Below are 21647 nucleotides of genomic sequence, written 5' to 3'. Positions count from 1 at the left end.
CCCTTTCGAATTCACTGGGTTTTACCATCCCTTCGGCTCCACCTTGATCCTCACTCCCACCGGCAGCACCTCAGTCCTCTAAGCTCCTGGCTCCAACATGGTCCACCATTCCTCCGGCTACAGCTTGGTCCACTGAGCCTACGGTGTCGCCCTGGTCCTTCATCCCTCCATCTCTGCCTGGGTCTCCAGTCCACCTTATACTGCTTCGATCCATCATTCCCCTGGCTACGCCCTGGTCCACCCTGGATCCATATCTCCTCTTCCCTGCCTCCCTTGTCATCGTCATCATCATTGCCTGCACTGTGACCGATGCAGGTATTTTTAAAAGTACAATGTAAAAACTTGTATGTACTGTTATGTGCACAATAAGTGCATTTTATGTTAGAAAAATTCCACATAAATGTAGGTTGTGTAAATGTTGCTGATCATTCATGGCCTATAGAGGGCGAAACAGGATGAAAAATCTTCAAAGTCCACTTTTACGCTCCGTTTCAGTTAAAATGACAAATAAATACTCAGGGAGCACTCCATAAGATATTTTTGATTATACCATCTGGATGCTCAAAATTGATCATGTGAATGCACGTTTTACACAGCTTATTGTGCAGGTAAGTTAATCGCCGTTTTAAGCTGCTGCTGCATTACGCTAACACTGAACTCTGTTCTGTGATTTATCAATAAAATAGCTTAGAAACTGAAACGTTCTAGCATATAATTTCTTAGTAACTAAAACTCACAGCTTCACTAGTAGTAGAGAGACGCTGCCAGGTTCTATTCATGCGCAATCGCTCTCTATCTCACACTAATACAGAATACAAATGAAATCTTTACTGTGCTGCTTTATCTATATCTGATTTAGAATGAGCAGAAAGCTGTGAGAAATATAGGTTCAGGTTTATTTGTTCATCAATGGTGTCATCAGCGACTACTCGACATCAATTCGACTTTCATCAAATAAATGTCGACTTTAAAAAATCTGAAGTCGTTCAACCCCTAGCATATAATACAGACAACATTTATTGCAGGTTATAAAGAGTAAATTATCCTCTATTACATTTCTTTTGTGGGGTGAATAAATACGTATATGGATGTTTAGAGTGAATGTTTTTTGTTGTTGTTGTTTTCACTTTCTATGAAGTTTTTTTGATGCCTTAGTTGAAGGGTTCTCATACAGTTTTATTCACAAATCCAGAATGTTTTGCAGGTCAGGTTATTCAATAATTTTGAAGAGATTCACTAATCAACCTGTATTCACCCTATAATATAACTTGTCCGCTAACAGCATATTTAATTTATTCTCTTAAAAATTGTGTGATGCACGTGTCAATTTCTTTAAAAAAAATCTAATTTACATATTGTAACTGAAAAAGGCAAAGAGTATACCTATTTTAATATATGTTATCATATTTCAATTTTGAATTAGTACCGGTATTTAGCCATTTAGTGTGTCTTTGTTTCAATTTTATAAATGGTATCATAGTCCTGTAATATAGGGCAAAGGTTCTTCTCAAATAAATTTCTGCCTTCAACCCCTATGTTATGCTTGGACCTCATTTTCTTTGCTGCTTTCATTACATATTTACCTCTTAGTTTGGCAAATGTGTCTATACCTGCATAAGCAAAATATCTGTTAAGGATTTTCTGTTAATGACATGTATTTACTTCAGGGTGTACTAAAACACCTCAAAATGTTTTAAAATCAAATACAAAATGGCAGTGTCTGGATCCTGAACCAGGTCTCCGTAAACACCAAAAGGCCTGATTCTCTGTATTCAGAACAGACCTGTACTTTAATGCAAAAAAGACACCTCTGTGTCCTCTCCTTCTCAAGAATATTTTATCTGGCTGTGCTCTCTTAGCCCTCAGCAAATCCACATGGTGGATGGTGGCTCCAGCAACTAGACTGATCAAAGGGCATCTCTTGCACATTAACAGTGGGCCACTATTCATTGCTGTTTGAGATCATAAACACGGGACCAATGTTCAAAGAAGTATCTGTTTGTATGCCACTATTTGTGTAGACGAGCGTGTCAAAATATTCCTTATTTAAATAATTCCCACACAAGGCATATGTAACCCCTCCGGTCCTACTCGCCCCTGCTTTGAGTGGTACTCGAACTGGCGTTTTCGGCATGGGAGGTCGGCATGCTAATAAGAACAAGGCCGCAGTCTCTAGTGTCAGTCACTAGTGTGCCTCTTGAGATCAAGGGAGTCAGGTTTACCTGCATTATCGGCCTCTGTAACACACACGAAATGGGACAATGTCTGGGTGAGTTGCGTTAGTAGTATGTTAAAACTTGGAGTTCTGATAAGGGCCGTGACATTTCTGAAACACACTCAAGCGGTTGACGATTGGGGGTTGAATGGGGGTTGTCCCCCTAAGTTGAAGTTGCGGGGCCCGTGAGAATTGTAACCAACTTTCTCCCTTCTAGCGACAGCCCTGCATATGGGACTGTATAGGTGCAGACCGGCCAGAGTACCCATGATGACCCCTGTCGAGAGCAAAGAATAGGCAAACAAGCATCAAACCTGACCTTGGAGCAGTGGAAGAAGGTAGCCTGGTCCTGTTTTCTTGTAGCCTACATCACACGAGCAGCTGTGAACATGTACACCATTTAATTGGAAGTGTTGACATCATGATACACTGTTGGAAGATGACAAGTCAGCCGAGGGACTGTGATGCTCTCGGCCATCATGTGAATGTCAATTTTACACATAATAATAATAATAATTCATTACATTTATATAGCGCTTTTCTTGGCACTCAAAGCGCTTTACATAGAGGAGGGAATCGCCTCAACCACCACCAATGTGCAGCATCCACCTGGATGATGCGACGGCAGCCATATTGCGCCAGAACGCCCACCACACACCAGCTTACTGGTGGAGAGGAGGAGACAGAGTGATGAAGCCAATTATTTTATATATATATATATATATATATATATCATAATCCATCATAGGAGGCCATGATGGACAGAGGCCACTGGGTTACACCCCTACTTTTTCGAAAGACATCCTGGGATTTTTTATGACCACAGAGAGTCAGGACCTCAGTTTAACATGTCATCCGAAGGACGGTGCTCTTTGATATAGTGTCCCCATCACTTTACTGGGCAGTAGGACCCACACAGAACACAGGGTGAGTAGCGCCCCCTGCTGGCCTCACTAACACCTCTTCCAGCAGCAACCTGGTTTTCTCAGGAGGTCTCCCATCCAGGTACTGACCAGGCTCAACCCTGCTTAAGGCTGATTTATACTTCTGTGTCGGACCTACGCCGGAGCCTCTACGCTGTAGGCAACGCGTTGGTTTTAATTTATACTTCTGCGTCGTTGTCCGCGTTGATGCACAATTCACCTTTGGCTCAGCCCCGCCCCCCTTAGTTACTGTTGCTATGTCCGTCAACTTCATATGGGCTCTGGTTTGGTATCAACATGGCTAAATACTGTGACAGATCTTCCTGCTGAAATTTTATCAAACTTTTATAAAGCAGCAAATAAAGTGTCCGATAGAAGTAGGCAAAAGGGGCTGCAATATGCGTTCGAAGGCTAAATTCAAGACATACCGGTGAAACGCAAGCAGCAACAAGATCCAAATAGAGGCAAAAGCATAATGGTCACAGTCAAAACATGAACCATCGCATATCCTAATCGAGACGGAGGCTGGGACTAACAATATCAAGGAGCAACACTGTTCATGCAAAGCTGGGTAGGTCTCTATTCAGGTAGGTCCTAAAGCTAAATGTATCTTAGAGCACAAAAGTGAGCTTGTTGATCCTTGAGGGTTTCGCTGACTGAGAGGATGTCAACACAGTTTAATCCAAAGACAACACTTGTCAGAATTTGATTTCGGTTTTGGGAAGGGAAAAAAACGGACAACCCCCTCCAACCTCTCTGGGAAACGCGTATCTGTGTTACAAATGCCCCAGGCACAGCGCTTAACCGTATTTTATATAAAACTATGACGGTAATAGTCTGCCGAGACCAAATATATGAGACGCCGGTGTTAAAGTCAATGGAGCGCTGTGAAAAAGTGTCGGACCTCTGTGGGAGCTCGTTCTTGGCTGCGCTGTGATTGGTCAATCTAGTGTAGAATGACGCTTTGTTACATTTTTGGTGAGGTGCACGTCAGGGTGAGCCGAAGGGTACGCGCGCTACACACAGCCTACGACGTAGCTACGGCGGGAGTCCGATGCAGAAGTATAAATTCGCCTTTGGCTAAGCCACGCCCTAGAATGTAGATTGATCAATCACAGCGCAGCCAAGAACGAGCTCCCACAGCGGTCCGACACTTTTTCACAGCGCTCCATTGACTTTAACACAGGCATCTCATATTTTTGGTCTCGGCAGGCTATTACTTTAGTTACTTTTAGTTTTATCAGAAATATGGTTAAGCGTTGTGCCTGGGGCATTTGTAACACAGATACGCGTTTCCCAGAGAGGTTGGAGGGGGGTGTCCGTTTTTTTTCCTTCCCAAAACCGAAGTAAAATACTGACTAAGTGTCGTTTTTGGATTAAACTGTGTGGACGTCCTCAGTCAGCGAAACCCCTCAAGCCTCAAGGATCAACAAGCTCACTTTTGCTCTAAGATACATTTAGCTTTTAACCTTACTGTGAAGTTATGCTAGTAGTTAGACAGTTTTATGTTATGATTTCGGTTCTCTGCCCTAATTGTTGATACGCTAGCACACGCTGCTAATAAATACAACTTTATACTCGCGTAGTCCGTTTGCTTTGTAAATAATAACGATTATATAAGTGTATAGAGCCCTTCCTAGCTTTGCATGAACAGTGTTGCTCTTGATATTGTTAGTCCCAGCCTCCGTCTCCATTTTTTGACTGTGACCGTTATGCTTTTGCCTCTATTTGGATCTTGTTGCTGCTTGCGTTTCACCGGTATGTCTTGAATATAGCCTTCGAACGCACACTGCAGCCCCTTTTGCCTACTTCTATCGGACACTTTATTTGCTGCTTTATAAAAGTTTGATAAAATTTCAGCAGGAAGAGCCGTCACAGCATAAGCCATGTTGATACCAAACCAGAGCCCAGAAGAAGTTGTCGGAGGTAGCAACAGTAACTAAGGGGGGCGGGGCTTAGCCAAAATTAATGTCAATTGGGCTTTAGCTTCAGTGGGCAACCGGTCTTGGGCTACAGGGTGATATGGCTGTTGGCATGCCACCTACCTAAACATCATTGCAGACCATGTATACCCTTTTCATGGAAAAAGCATTCCCTGATGGCAATGGCCTATTTTAGCAGTATATTGTGCCCTGCCACGCTGCACACAGTTTTAGCAAAAGTTTGAGGAACATAATAAAGAGTTCAAAGAGTTGTGTTGGTCTCAATTTTTTTCAGATTGTGCAAGACCGGCTGCTGTTTCAGGACCGCATTTCTAGGACCCTCGGTTTTTATTTTTTATGTAGCCTACTAGCAGTTTATACTATTTTAGAGCACTTACTATTCGATTCTGTATTTGTGTTATTAATTTTCATGAATGGTTTAATTATTTACATTTACTGTCCTAACCAAACCCTAACCCTAAACACATCTGTTGGAAACCCTCTTGTAATATTTGCTCTATGCATGATCGCAGTACGGAGTGTTGTCTCAGCCCGCCCAGTTAACAGTTACTTACATCCGGTGCTGCGTCGGAACGGAATCCGTTTTTGCATTAGGTGGAGATGGGAGATAATGGCAAATTACACTCGCTGTTTACAAGAACTTCCAGCGGCGTTAACGGGAATCAGAGCCATATAGAGATCTCTATTCATAAAAAAAAAAAAACGAGGGTCCTATAGATGCGGTCCTGAAACGGCAGCCCCCGGTCTTGCAGGAACTCTTCTATTCACTGTGCGGGCTTGTGGCGTAACCGCAGTAACCGCGTCTCCGTGGAAACGCAATAACAAACTACCACTGTTGAGAGTCGGCTAGTAACTTAGGCTAGCTGTGGTCAACACAGGTGTTATTCTCTATTTCTTTTAATTTTAGCACCATTTTTAAACACATATATTAGAAATACTTGAGTGGCGTCCCTTTTCACTTTGTTGTGGCTCTGTTTGTATCTGTGTCATAACGTCTATCCTATGAGCTTTTTCACGTCAGCTCGATAGAAATGGTAAGTAACGTTACTTTTACACACCATATATATAACGTTAATGGGCATTAATATGATCAAATGTTCTATTTTCTGGCTGTCAAAAGTTTGGAATGAGTAAGATGTTTAAGTGTCTTATGCTCACCAAGGATTCATTTATTTGATGAAAAATACAATACAATAACTTACATCATCCAGAAATCATTCTAATACGCTGATTTGCTGCTCAAGAAACATTTTTTTTATTATCAACGTTGAAAACAGCTTTCCTTTAATTTTTATTTATTTATTTTTGGAAACGAAATAGAAAATAGAAATAATAATTGATTATTAAAAATAATAACCATTTTAAATAAATGTATTCAATATTTATATTTCAAATAAATGTTGTTCTTTTAAACGTGACCTGTGGGGAAAAGTATCACATTTTCCACAAAAATATCAGTATTTTTTATTTTATTTTACATTGACAGCAATAAAAAACATTATTAATAATTGAGCACCATTATAACTGATAAATTGAGCACTAAATCAGCATATTAGAATGATTTCTGAAGGATCATGTGACTCTGAAGACTGGAGTAATGATGCTGAAAATTCAGCTTTGACCACAGGAATACATTCAATTTTAAAATATATTTACAATGTAAACACTTGTATTCAATTTTGATAATATTTTACTATTTTTACTGTTTACTTGTTCAAATAAATGCAGCCTTTCAAGATACTTTAAAAAACAAGAAACTTAATTAATAAATAAAATGATTCCAAACATTTAACCACCTGTGTATATTCAGCAGTCCAATTCCAGAACGAATGAATATTATGAGTCAGTTCTTTTATAATAAATAAAAAATTTACCAGAAACTAACTGTTGTTGTTGTTGTTGTTGTTGTATTAAAGACTCCTGAGACTTAAATCACATAGTGACTCACTAGTTGGTAATTTTACATGCTTTTCAGCCTCAAAGCGCCGGGTCATCATCTGGGAATCTGTCGGGCAGCAGCGGTTTGACTCGCCGCTATCGCACACGGGCCCTCACCTCTCATGTGGACGAGAGCCTTTTTGGGACCCCCAAACAGGTAGAAAAAAGCTTACTTTATGGTCTAAAACATTAAATGAAAAGTAAAGGAAGATCCAACAGTCTATTGAATCTTTCTCAGCATTCTGCTGTTGATATAAAAGATGATGCTGAGGGCAGACGCGTGAGGTCAAGGTCACTGTCACGCTCTGCTCCTGCAACCAAAGAGCCAGAGACAGTCCGCATCATCACTAAAGACCTCATCAGAGACCTCAGGCAAGTAGAAGCAAAAGGTTTTTACACTGTGGAGACAAACATGTAGTTATCCTTATTGAGATATTTACATTACTTGTTCAAAATGTTGGTGTAACCTGAATTTACTTGAATAAAACCAGTAAATTTGTATATCCCTGAACTGCGTATATATTGGCCATTTGTGTTTTCACTTTTTTTAAAGGGGTCATGAATTGAGAAATCAAATTGTCCTTAATCTTTTGACATATACGAGGTCATTGCACTATAAAAACATCTTGTAAATTTCCGAACTAAAAACTTCCTTGTTAGTCCAAAAACAGCTTTTATTGAAACCAAGCTCTGAAGACAACTAGTTTCGGATTTTGTCATATTATGACGCAATAGTGCGATGAAAGACCGTCTTCTACATCATCGCATCTTTGCTCACTGGCATGTTAGTGAGATGAGAAGAGAAGAGAGATACAGAATCACTGGACTAAAAGTAACATTACCTTCCAAAGGATCCTAATGCTAGGAATGTGCATTATTTGTTTGTTCAGAACATTTCACTGTGGATTCTTTGGTAAATCAGTCGCAATTTCGGCGCAGGCTTTGCAAGTTGACTTTTACTGCAAGATATGAACCCGACAGTAATGCAACAACATGTAAGTAACCGGGTTCATTCTAAGGCCGTGTGTCCACCAAAACGTTTTTTTTTTCAAAAACGCAACGCTCGTCATTGTCACTTTTTACCCAACCGTCCAATCACAGTGGAGGAGGGACGGGACTAATACCACACCAACGGTATTAGTCCCAAATACCGTTGGTATTTACCGTCCCAAATACCGGTATAAACACAAAAGCGTTTTTTCACGCGGCTGGCGTGTTTTTTCAATGGGAGCTGAAGCGCTGAGCGTTCGGCGTATTTTACAGGACGCCGAGAGTTGAAGAATGTTCAACTTTGGGTAAAACGCAGTGCTCATCACTGTCACTTTTTACCCAACCGTCCAATCACAGTGGAGGATGGGCGGGACTAATACCACACCGACCAACGGATATTCTGTATAATAGCATCGAAGCGTCTCAACTGGAAAAAAAACCTGCGCTGCCAAAACTGATATGTTATGATTCATGCACAGTCAGAGACGTTCATTGTTTATTGCCGTTTATGCATCAGTAAATCAAGCTAGTGACTAAACAGTCAACTTCACATCGTTTCTCTTAGTAGCAATCTGTTATTTAACCTGTGATTAAATTACATTCAGACAGGGATCAAAGAACGCTCCCTTTATAGTCGCTGAAGCTGCCAATCACACAGCGCAAGTTTATCAGTGACATGAGTCCATTATAATCAAGAACGCTGTCTTCACTGCACAATGAATCTCTTATTCACATTGTGTTTGCACTGTTACTTATGATGAAAGTTTTCGTAAGAGTGCAGAAATCAAGTTGAATTGACAAGATCACTGCATTCATGTGTATCATCGGCTACATGCTCATCGCTGCAACCTTTAATGCGACGGGAATAGATCTAAATATAATGCTATAATCAACACTTTTCACAATTAGTTTATCTCGACAGCTGTAATAGTAAAATAGTAGTAAAAGTTTTCGAGAGAGTTCCAGATACTTATTTAATATGCAAGCCAATCATAGCAGTGGCCGTTTACACTGAAGCCTCACAGTAGACACGCCCCCTTCCAACAGAGAGCTCAAATCCTACTAACATTATAAGTGCACCTCAGGAAACATTCAAAATTAATAATTAAAAAATGCAGTTCATAACTCCTTTAAAGCCTGCTCTTTGCTCTTGTTTTGTTGAACCAGAATCCCAAGTGAGGACCCATCAGGACAGTCTGTCATCCTGTCTTCGGCTCAGTTCAGGCGGATCATGGTGGAGTCTCATGTTCCTAGTGAAGAGGAGAAGGCATCTATGCTGGAGGTCCAACGCCAAGCCCGCGAGGAAGCCATGGTGAGCCAACCATATCAAACTCTCAATCAGCAATTTGTCTTAAATACTTTTTGATTACACACATGCAGGAGCGGATCTACCGGGGTTGTATGGGTGGTGGGCCACCCTAAGAAAAAGCATTCCAGCCCATATGCCACCCAGAATTATCCCAGTATAAAATATAAACGTTTCCTGTATTGCTTTTTAATAGCGGTGCTCCAGAGACTATTTACTCATTCAGTCCTTTCCTTTGAATCATTACATCATGAGAAATTATTTTAAAAAAACCACAACATTTATTATTTGTTCATGCATCCACATTTTTCAAAGAATGAATTATTAAAATAATTCACACTTCAAATTATATGTAAGTGTGAACTCGTGAAACTCAATGAAACAACAATACTAATCTAATATTGATAGAATAAAATAAAGAAGCCACTGTTATGAGAAATGGGACAACTTAATTATAAGTGCCATCATTTACAAATAAATGAACTAGCATTTGTGACAGTCAGAAGCTGACTCAAAAAGTGAATATGTTGCTGGATCTTCATGAAATGTTTTATAGAGTAAGCATAGACAGCTCAATCATTTTCATAATATTTAATTTGTGAAAAGACTTCCTGAACTTGTGAACTTGCAAAAATGTGTTCTGTATGAATGGCCCCCACAATATTCTGTGGCTGTCTTCCAAGCACTGGTATATGCTACAGGAATTGTAAGTCTAGTTCAGTGGCGTGCAGTAGTGTTCTGATATGAGGAGGCAAAGTCCTTACAGTTTTTTTTAAATGTTTTTTTTTATTTTTATAAATCAATTCATGTCCCAGTTACACGTATTATTGTCACATTTTCCTAGTTAAATAAACATTACTCTACATTACATCAAAAAGAAAAAAGAAACAAATACAATTCTATTTTGTATTCTAACAATGTAATTATTGTTCTATTTATTAAAACCAGATATAAATCTCATTGGGTTGTCACATTTATTTCAAAATAATAACTAAAGGCATGTTTTCAGGCCATTTCAAGTTTGAATTTTGAAGTGACATAAAACGGTGTTATCTAAGTGGCAGAGCTGTTTAATTACTTTTTAATTAGTCTTCCTATTAATGCATTAATTTTGTTCATTCAAACTGATTTGCGAACGTGGAATACGCATCTAAACTGGAGGCGGGATTTATCACACGAACCAATCATAGCGCGATAGAAGGAGGCAGTACCTCCTCTCACATGACTTTCCCCCATTCATTCTCAATTACCCCCCACTAAACCCACCGCACACTTTAGGGGGTCTGTTAACATTTTGAAATATTTGCGTTGTTTTATTTTTCTCATCCTATTTTTTGAGGAGGCACTGCCTCCCTTGCCTCCTCTGAGGAAACGCCCCTGATCTGGTTGTTGTCATATCAGGATTCTGCAGAGCAGAGAAAAGCACAGATGCGTCAGGCGGACCTCTCTCGGCAGAAGAACCAGAACCTCAGTGAGCTCGAGATAGAGGCAAAGGAACGCGCTCAGTACCTGTTGGAACGAGCCAACACCCTGAGAATGGAACAAGAGGACGAAGTCAAGAAGCTCAATGAGGTAGATAGGACCACACTAATAAGCCAAACCATGACACACTGGTTATTTCCTACATGCAAATGTTGTCTTTGTACTCCTGCAGCTGATTCAGAAAGTGCAGTGCCATGTTGTCCGGGATGCGCAGATTGAGGAGAAGAAACAGAACCGCACAAAGTGGCTGGAGGAGGAGAAAAGGCTGGATGCCATCATGGAGGTGGAGCGTCGCCGGGCTTTAGAAACTCAGGAACAAATCGAACAACTGCGCAAAGAGCAGATGATTCAGTAAGGATGTTTACGCTCTATATTCTATATACTCTACATACAATGTATTACTCCCTGGTTGATGGGTGAGTGTTGTTAAAGCGGGAAGCTGCGCGTCCTCGACCAGATCCAGATGCGTCTGGAGGATAAAATGCTTGAGGATGAGATGAAGGAGCAGGAAGGTCAGCAGTTGCTGGAAAACATGGAAAAGATGCAGATGGAGGAGCTCAAGGTACATGCAATGAATCTCTAGATCAATTTGAATCAAAAGTTCCGGTAATTTTCAAAACTCACACTCTTTGTGTAATGTTATCTCAGGTCATTGAAAGGAAGAAGGAGGAGCAGAGGATTTTGCTTCAGGAGATTCAGAAGATAAATGAGGAGAACCTGCTTGCTAAAGAGCAGAAAAAGGAAGAAGAGAGATTAGCAGATCTGCGTGCTGTAGAGTATACAACCAAGAAGTTGGTAAGAAAAGTCTTTTTAAAGGGTTTCTCACTATCGCCTCTCTTGTCGTCCACCACTGTAATCTTAAACTTTAAAATCAGGGGATTAATTATAATCATATTTAAAATCATAAATAAGATTAATTAAGCATTCATATAGGCCAATTCACACTGCACCGACAGACAGCGACCAACGTGGACAAACACCAGATTACAGTACGTCACTTCTCAGACATTCCACAACCCGACAAGCATGATGATTCAGCATGTTAAATCGGCAAAAAGCCCTATAAGCCCATGCCAATAGATGTCAACAGGGGTAACGCACTGATCCGACAACACCCGACGAACTGTCTGTTGCCGTCTGTCTGTGCAGCGTGAATGGGCCTTATAATGTGAGATCAAATTTTCCCTGATCCCTTTTTTGTAAAAAGTACTAATCCATACTAATTGAGTGGTTTAGTCCAAATTTTCTGAAGAGACTCGATTGCTCAGTTTTTCTTACATTTGGCCAAAATCTCAAGTAATAAACTGTGAAGTGCTTTGCACAGGCAATTGGGCTTGTACAGGATTGGCTATGACTCGACAACACATGCTAGACGAAGACACTCTTCTCCGTTCCTCAAATACATACATACATAATTATATATAACCACCCATTTTACAGAAAAAGTGTTTAAATATTAATATTTCAGTGCAAACATGCTGGTAATTCTTGTGCTCATTGTTTTCATTAAGATCTGGTCGGGTGGTCACATTATGGTCTAGTTGCAAAAGTTAAAATTTAATCAGAATATTTATGCATATAAGTCAGACTTCCATGCTACTGGACCGTAATATTCTTCATTGGAAATTTATTATTTCCAGTCTGTCATTTGTCTGTAATGGGGAAAATGCCACTCTCTACAGCTAAGCATGACATAAAATTATCACATTTTATGTATTTGTAAAAATACACTATACCCAAATAAAAAAAATTATTAGTATATTCTGGTAGCTTTGATAGGGTAGACCAGTCACTAGTCTGGGTGGGCCATTGCTACTCTGGCCATTCCATTGATTTTGCGCAATATTAGAAGTGGACCACAAGGGAAAAAAATGATCTTTTTCTGACCTACTGATTCCAGATTACCGGTAATCATAGGAAAATGTTGAGACAAGCTAAACAAAAAACTTCAAGGGCCTGGCAACATCAGCAGCTGCAGTTGACTTTCCCACAAAGCCACATTGAATAGCCACATTAATTCCAGATGTGTTTAATGACCTCTAGGAACGAGAGGCAGAGTATGAAGCTGAGCAGATACGAATCAAGAAAGAAAAAGAGAAGGAAGTGGCGCGACTGAGAGCTCTTCAAGAACGGGACAGAGACCATAAAGCTGAGCAGGTAAAATGTTACTGTGTAATCTTTGACTCCTCTCTATCTTTCCACTCTCACATTAATTCTATCACTAAATCAGCATTCTTTCATCTACGTTGCATCGCTCAGCTCCGTCCCTTCATCGGTATCTCAGGCGCTGAAACTGTCATCCATGCATTTGTCACATCACGTCTTGTTTACTGCAATGCACTTTTCATTGGCCTATCTGCTAGCTCCATTTCCAAATTGCAATACATTCAAAACTCTGCTGCCAGACTACTCACCCACACCAAGCGTTCTGCACATATCACCCCAATTTAGCATGATCTTCACTGATTTCCTGTGGCTTACCAATTCAAAATTATCCTTCTCACTTTTAAATCTCTGCACGGCTTGGCTCCCCTCTATCTCTGTAACCTGCTCCTCCCCTACTCGCCGACTCGCACTTAACAATCCTCTAACTCTAGCCTTCTCGTCGTCCCTCGGCATCGCCTTGCTTCAATGGGGGGTTGCACCCAAAATGTGGAACTCTCTCCCCCGATCACTCTGTTCTGTTAACACTATTTATGAATTCAAATCCATGCTCAAAACGCACCTATTTTCTGAATGTCATAATTCTTAAGTTGTACTGCATTTTTTATATCTGATTGTATTCCGCCCCATTTACCTAATTCTCATTTACTGTACTTATACTCTCATCTACCTACTGTTGTTTTGTCTGCTGTCTTTGTCAATTGCCTTTATTGTTGCTTGTTTATTGTAAAGTGTCCTTGAGCCCTGGAATGGCGCTATATAAATGAAACTTATTATTATTATTATGGCGTAATACATTTTGCATGCTGGATTTTGGATTTCAAGTAAATTAGTTTTTCTCTGAACTGTGAGGATGAGATCAGGGCACGGAGGAACCAGGAAGCGGCTGCGAGGGAATGGAGAAGAAAAGAGAAAGAGCAGACTACGAAAAAGCTGGAAGTGGAAGAGAAGCTAAAGGCTGCTCGTTTGGTGCAAGTCACTCATAAGGAGCACTTGCTGTCCATTGAAGCTGGACGAGAGAGAGCAGAGTTTGAGAGGGTCCTGAGGTACAAACACCATCACATGTTTCAAGTACTATTAGCATGGCCATACACAAGGTTTTAGAAATACAGAGGTCCAAAAACTAAGCTTGCTAGTGGGGTACAGGGACATGATCTACATTTGTGCATTTTAAAGGGGTCATATGATGCTATTTTAAAAGTTCATTATTTTGTTTATTGGGTGTAATAGAATAGGTTAACTTGCTTTTATGTAAAAAAAAACACAGCATTTGTTTACATACTGTACATTGTTGCATAGCCTCTATTCCCAGTCTTTCTGAAACATCTGATCTCTACAAAGCCCCTCGTTCCGAAAAGCCCAGAGTGCTCTGATTGGCCAGCTGACCCAGTGCATTGTGATTGGCCAAAATCCTCAACGCCCTTTCCATAATTGCAAACTCCAAGGCTTCTAAAGCAATTTTAAACACACAGTTAATAATGGCATCGGTATAACCCGAAATGATCAAGCAGATAGACCAGAACCAATTTTTGCAAGCACGTCTTGAGCAGAACGTTTCACAGCGGTTAGCTTTTATTGTTTATTATAATGCAGCATATTAAGCATTACAAAACCCAATGAGTCAATCTGAAATTGAAACAACTACCTCCATAATTCACACACGTCAAAGAATTCACTGTACTTACTGACAGAACATTGTATCTCATGAAAGTGGAGGAGGGGAGAATGGACAAAGATTACATTGAAGATTGTATACTGAATACTCCTTTTCCAGGGCACAGCAGGATCTCATTGAGAAAGAACGAGAAAAAGAGGAGCAGCGGCATCAACACATCCAAAGGCATGCTGAGGCTGTGAGGCAGCAGGTACGGGAGAGAGAAGTGCAGGCCGTCAGCCAGCGCAGAGAGCTGTTTCGAGAGGGGGAGCGACTGGAAGAAGAGGCGCGCACTCGCAGAGTCCGACTGGACGAGATTAAAGAAAAGAAGCTAAGGGAACTCAGGTATGTCCTTAGAGTAATGTAGACAGAAACATGCATTTCTCTCTATACATACAGTATTCTCTTTGCCTCCGACATTGACTCATAAACACTAGTTTATCAATCAATTATTAAAAGTAATTTAAGTAATTCAATTAATGTCATAAACGTGCGACTAGTCGACTAATGGCTTAAATTAACAACTACTAGTCAACCAGAAAAAATCTTTAGTCAGGGCAGCCCTAAAAATTACACAAGACTGTAATGAAAATATGAGTTATGAATGAGTAATGAAATAAGGAATGATGGATTGCATACAGGAAAAAAGACACAGTGGTCTCAAAAAGTGTTTGGACACTTATGGCACAATTATAAATGTATGAATTTCATTGCATTAACTACAAAATATCACACCAAGTGGCATTCAGGGTTGTTAGTAATGGGATGAAAAGTGGGAACAAGTCTAAGGGCCAAAAGATTGTCATACATTTTTAATTTAAAAAATGTGTACAAAATATTTGAACCATAAATTTGTATGAAGCAAGTCATTTTAGTATTTCAATCACGGGTGCCCTACCACTCCAAATAAAAGGAAGATAGAGAGAAATCTGCTTGCTATACAATAATGAAAGGGAAAAGCATTATAGAAAGTATGCACATGACATCAAAGTAGGACACTGCGGTTTCACCCACTGAGTGACTGCGTTAGTGTTAAACTAGTCTTAGCCTCAGACGTCACGCAAAGCCATTGTGACGGCAAACCCGAAGAAGAAAGCCGGTGTTTGTACAGCTGTGACAATGAGCGCTTATCAGGATCAACTAAACGCTGGATATTCAAAAGTATGTGTAGTTTGCAGCGCTATTGTTGCAGTAAACTTGTACAACTTTTTGGAATGAATAATTTATTAGATGCACCAGACTTTACATGTTCTCAGACTTCATTAGCCAATGAAAGCTTCGATGGAGTCAGTCTGAAGATCTGGCTATGCGAGGATAGTGTTCAGCTTGAATGACAAAAATCTAAAATGTGAAAGAGCTGCTGTGTTATTGACTATATTTCACAGTTAGGTTAGGAAAGGGAGAGTTGAGGTGAGGATATATGTGTACACAGTATTCAGTTAATCAAAACAAAAGACAAAAACACTAGGGAGCTAAGGAAAAAACATGGAATCCTTCACTTCTACAATATTTTCAGTGTTAGAAATTGCCTTTCTTTGCCAGCAAAAGTCCGCCAGATGACACAAAACACTGTGTTGGATGGACTGTCGGATTGACATAAGGTTATTAAAGGGGTCATGACGTTTTTATTTATTTATTGTTTTAATATGTTCCCTATGGTTCACTTATAATGTAAAAAAAAAATGTGTTAAAGGGAAAACTAAATCCATAATATAAGTTCAAACTGATAAATGTTACATAATCAATGAAGCTTGCATTTAATTTACAGGCCCACAACTATAGTGTTGCAAAAAAAACTTAAATAGAACAAGAGAATCAATAATAATAATTAAAATCAAAACAATAATTTAAAGCAAAACAAGCTTATTATGTGAAAAGTTTTTCTTGAGAAGTGTGTTTGCACTGTATTTCTACTATTTAGTTTTTTTATTGTAATGCAATTACATTCATTTAAGTGTGACCTAAGTGTCCAGATATAGAGGATGTGGGTAAGAAAAAGAGAGTACTTCTCAGAGATTATATGTTGGGCTCATCATGTCATGATCACACATATCTTGCAATGATTTAGATAGACGATTACATGTTTCCACTTCTGACCACAGGGCAGCTGGGCTCTCTGACAAGTACTGCAAGGAAGTGGAGCGTAAAGTTCAAGCCCTTCCATCTCTTTCAAACTGAGGGGCAAGAGAAATGGAGGTTACGTCAAATTACACACAAAAAAGAAAAACATGTGGTTTGCCTGGATAAGTAACCTCAGCAAAAAAAAAAATTGTGGAAAAGATTGCATCATCACAAGTGGGAAAGAAATTAAACTTTAAACACAAAATACACAATGAGGTGTTTGTTTCTTTTTCTCTATCTGCTGCTGACTCATATCCCTTTTCCACCAAGGCAGAGCTGGTGCTGGTGCTGGTTCGGAGCCAGAGCCTAGTTCCAAATCGGTTCTTTGCCGGTTACGTCAGGTGCTGGGGGCGGGATTATCGTAACGTTCGAAAAAAAAAAAAAATTCAGGACGCCATTTTTAAAACACCGGTCAGCTGTTAACTTTAGCTTTGGACATGGACGGAAAACAAAGACAACCGTGGTCTGTGGAGGAAACAAACTGTTTGCTGGCATTGTGGTCCTCCACAGAAATTCAAAATAAATTGGATGGAGCTGTGCGGACAAAACCCGTCTTTGAAAAGCTACAGAACGAAATGTCAATAGCGGGTTACCAGAGGAGTGTAGACCAACTGATAAACAAAATTTAAAAATTAAAAAAAGATTATCGGGACCAAAAAAAGGAGCTTGGGTGAAGTGGTAGCGGCGGTCGGCAAAGAAGATCCCACATTTCGACGTCCTGGACTCCAGACTTGGTGACCAACTGGCATGCCAAACCACCGGGGCACTTAACTCTGCAACAGCCTCGTTAAACCATATGACTTCACTTCCTTCATGAGGGTGGAATCTGGGTCGAGGCAGACTACAATTTCTCTACGTTATATAGACTCATTACATGCAAAGTGAGATATTTCTTTTAAGCCTTGGTTGCAGTCTTTTCCTGTAGCCACTCCGAAGTCCGAAGTCTTTCACGTTTTACATCGGGTGAATCTCCAGTTGTCACTGGTGATTGTCGTTTGAACCTTTCTGGATCCGCCATCAAATTGATAAGTTTAATTATATCAAGTGCTGTGAGAAAACCATAGACTGTAAAAAAAAAAAAGGCTATAAATCTCCACCTCCAACATCCTCACAACAAGCAATATAGCCGAGACTCTTCTTTATGTGTACAGATGTGACGTAATGACGAAAAAACAGTACCACTGGAATTAAAAACATTATTACAAGCTTAAATCTTTTTTTTTTTTTTACATTTATTATTAGTTATAGTTATATATTAGTCTATATTTATTGATTATTAGTTAATTTACCCCACCTGCCATCCCTACCCGCTGTGTTCATAATCGTCCCCTATACCCTCATTCACTATTCCCTGCATTAGTCCACTAATATAGTCCACTTGAGGGAGTGAATGAAAACAAGTGAGCAGATTCAGATATTTCACACTATACTTCACACTGTCACAGTCACTGTGAACCCGAGGTTACCCCGTGAGTCTGTCCTACAGAGCTCCTCCTGTCCGATGATAGGGGAATATCGGGTTCAACGCCACAGGCACAGTGTAATCTAATCACCATGGGGAAATATCATTATACACCGCTGTTTAGTCAGATGAGAAGTTTACATCCGTGCATCTCGTGCTCTCCATGCATCCGTGCTCTCTTCCTTGTGGTGCAGCGAGTCTGGGCTGTGCTCCTGCGAGGCTGATCGGCCAACCGCTGCTTTCTGGAGAAAGACAGAGAACAGGCGTTAGCGTTCTGTCTCATGTAGAGATGTCCCAACCTCTGGCAAAGTCCAAGCAGTTGTTTGATGGACCGCAGCTGGGGCCGATCAGCCTGTGACGAGGGTGCAGGTGCTCCTCGTCTGTTTCCAGGGCAAAGCTGATGAGTCCTCGGGGTGTTTGTCACAATATAGAGTGGGATGTTTGAGGCTACGTTTACACGTGAATGGCTATTTTCATAAACGGACATTTCACCGCTCCGTTTTCAAAAATAACATTGTGCACACCTGTCAGTTTTCAGGAAAGTGTTCATTTACACAAACCCGTGTATATGCCGTCAAGAGCATGCCAAACCTCTAGTTGGCAGTATAACAAGCTCAAGCCCACGTTAGCCAATCAGAATCCCGAAAATAGTCACGTACTGTGGCGTCTCTCATTTTAGCCAAGGGGGTAATCCATTCGCCGGAAACTGAAGCCTCCGCGGGCGCCGCCATTGTAGCAGAACTTCACCTGCTGTTAGCATTCCATTGACTCCCATTCATTTTTGCGTCACTTTGACAGCGAATAACTTTACATCTGAGGCGTTTAAAGACTCCATTTGTCCATTATTTATTTCTAAAGAAACTTACCGTATAGACCGGCGGAGAAGCTCGCAGGCAATCGGGGGGACGTGGAGGCATTAAGTCCGATAAAGTGAAGGGAGTAGCCCACAGAGAGTGATAAAGTTGATCCTACTGCTAGCTCATGGACAGCTAATGCTCACGCTCTCCGTCTCTGCGAGATTCGGAAGGGAATGATTCAGATTTCTCTCCGCACAGCTACTAGAAGACTGACAGCTGTCAGACACGTTGCTCACGTGTTCAAGCTCAGTTTGAGCCTGCACAGTTCGCCTGGCGATCAGGAAGTGAGTGCTTCAAATGGGCTTCACTTTTCTCCGTTGAAGTCTATGGGGTCGCTGTCTGTGTCCATCTTATATACTGTCTATGATTTTAGCCTACATGCAAACGCGCAAACGAAGTTTTCCAAAATCTCCACTCTGGCCGGAGTTTTTAGAAAGAATAGTTTTCAGAGGCGAATTCTCCGTTTGCGTGAAAAAGATGGGCACAAAAGAAGGGAAATATCTCAGTTTTTCAAAATAACCATGTACGTGTAAAGGGGGCCTGAGAGAGAGGAGTTGCGGGATCACAAAAGTCACTAAGATCACAAAGTCCTGCCCTCATATGAGGCTGCGCTCTAATATATCCCTGAGCTTGCTGTAATTTACAGCCAGAAAAGATGAGCAACTTTTTCTGAAATGAAGAAGAAAAGAAATCCTTAATATGATCCATCCATCCAACTTCCTGAGTATGATGAATCATTCATCCCACATTTTCCTGGCAGCAAGACGTAAATTGCACCATAAAGGTCAATATCAAAAATAGCAGTATCAGGTGTTGCCAACATTGTCAGCAAGTATTGTCACGCATCTCGTTCTGATGGACTGGGCTGGTGTTTTGCGGTGAGATGTTTCTCCACTCTTCCGCTAAGGCCAGACACTTGCAAGTTCTTCAAACACGTCCGGGGGAACATATGGTTAGATGTAGTTTGGGACTGCAAGGTCGATCAGCTTATATATGTGTACACACAGTGATATATATGTAGGCCTACTAACGCTGTTGTGTTCTGAAGTACAGTCATGTTTGATACAGATGAAGTGTTGATTTTGTTTTCATTTTTCATACAAGCGTATTACGTGTTTAGTCGGTATGCGTGTTTGAATATATATGTGCACACAGGTGTCTTTCTTTACAATTTGACCACAAAAAATGACTTGTCTGGCTTTAACATTTATAATACAGCTATAATATATTTTTTTGGGCTTCACGTAGCCATGTGAACCGATTCATTCTGACAACGTGTTCAATACTCACTGCTCACAATGTGTGTGCACTACCTTGGATGGGTTATATGCAAAGGACAAATTCCGAGTATGGGTTCCCATACTTGGCCTTCACTTCACTTTAAGAGCAGAACATGTTTGTTTCCTACTTTTCCAGTTGATCAGGAGGTGGTCTGCTCTTATACTAGACAACTTCACTCTGCAAATGTATGCAGCTGTTTGCATGTTTGTTTCCTACATTAAACATTAATGTATCATTAATGATATACATCTGCACTCTACCAATGCCAGTTAGGGGAGTTCCACATTACAAAAGACGTCTTCATGGAGAGTCAGAGCAGATCAAGATGATTCATTCATTCATTAAGATCTAATCATTCCAAATGTGTGTGCTTTTTTTGTACATGTGGCCAGTTTATGTTTTTTAGCTGAGCTGACATTGTTGGTGGGTGTACTTTAATCAGATGTGTCATTAAAAAGGATTATGTACAAGTACTGTAATGGCCACTCACTGTGTTTCTTTGCATTGGCAGAGCATGCAGCTATGACAAATATATCAGATTTGTCTGAGCCAAACTTGTCTGTAGATTCAATGTTTATAATGGTAGCAGTAAAACCTAAAATAAAGCGTATGTCCATGGAATAATTACACGTTTTTAGATAACAGAATAGATCTTTATGCGATTCTATGTGCAGTGTGTGGCCAGTGGTATGCAAAGCATGTTGTTGTTTATGAAAGCGGTAATGGAGGAGAGTTTTCCTGGCTAGATAGTAAGATTTAGCTTGTTACTGTTTAAAACATGTTTTTCCAGTCGAAGTGTCTGGTATGTGAGCAGGCTAGGTTTTTACCCGGAGAAGTTGAAGTTAATTTTGAGTTGGACAACAGCCTGGACCTGGTGTCATGAAGGGCAGCAAAGAAGCCACTTCTCTCCGAGAAAAACATCAAGACCAGACTAAATTCTGCTGTAAGTATACAAAGATTACATCAGACCCTGAAGACCAAAGTCTTGCAAAGTTATTTTCTCTGAAGAAGCTTTTTGGGACATCTGGAAAATCGATTGTGAAGATTTGAAAAGGTGAAGGCTACCATGAGTCCTGTGCCGTGCCGAACAGTGAAGCGTCCTGAGACCATCCGTGTGTGTGGGGTTGCTTTTCACCCATGGGAGTGGGCTCTCTCACAATTCTGCCCCAAAACACTGCCGTGAACAAAGAATGGTATCAAAACCAGCCAGAGCAACTTCTCACAACAATACAGGAGCAATTTGGTGATGATCCGTGCATTTTCCAGCATGATGGAGTATCATGTCACAAGGCAAGAATGATAATGAAGTGGC

The 21647-nt window shown here is 40.5% G+C and overlaps 1 protein-coding gene across 1 annotated transcript; it reads left to right on the top strand.

The window, feature by feature from the left end:
- Positions 1 to 5642: 5642 nt before the first annotated feature.
- cfap45 (cilia and flagella associated protein 45) lies at positions 5643 to 16946 on the top strand. The gene is made up of 13 exons (XM_079621186.1): positions 5643 to 5959; positions 6103 to 6115; positions 7057 to 7176; positions 7258 to 7391; positions 9177 to 9321; positions 10717 to 10887; positions 10970 to 11148; positions 11230 to 11359; positions 11446 to 11592; positions 12841 to 12954; positions 13813 to 14006; positions 14735 to 14959; positions 16717 to 16946. Exons 2-13 carry the CDS (start codon positions 6113 to 6115, stop codon positions 16790 to 16792), a joined length of 1638 nt encoding a protein of 545 aa, XP_079477312.1. The 5' UTR covers positions 5643 to 5959; positions 6103 to 6112; the 3' UTR covers positions 16793 to 16946.
- Positions 16947 to 21647: the final 4701 nt, after the last annotated feature.

This window comes from Phoxinus phoxinus, assembly GCF_949152265.1.
Source record: "Phoxinus phoxinus genome assembly, chromosome: 8".
Classification (NCBI taxonomy): domain Eukaryota; kingdom Metazoa; phylum Chordata; class Actinopteri; order Cypriniformes; family Leuciscidae; genus Phoxinus; species Phoxinus phoxinus.
This window is presented reverse-complemented; position numbering and strand designations above follow the sequence as displayed.

Coding starts and splice junctions, on each gene's coding strand:
- cfap45 (XM_079621186.1), top strand. Junction 11,593..12,840: donor AGTATACAACCAAGAAGTTG/GTAAGAAAAGTC, acceptor AATGACCTCTAG/GAACGAGAGGCAGAGTATGA. Junction 12,955..13,812: donor GAGACCATAAAGCTGAGCAG/GTAAAATGTTAC, acceptor CTGAACTGTGAG/GATGAGATCAGGGCACGGAG.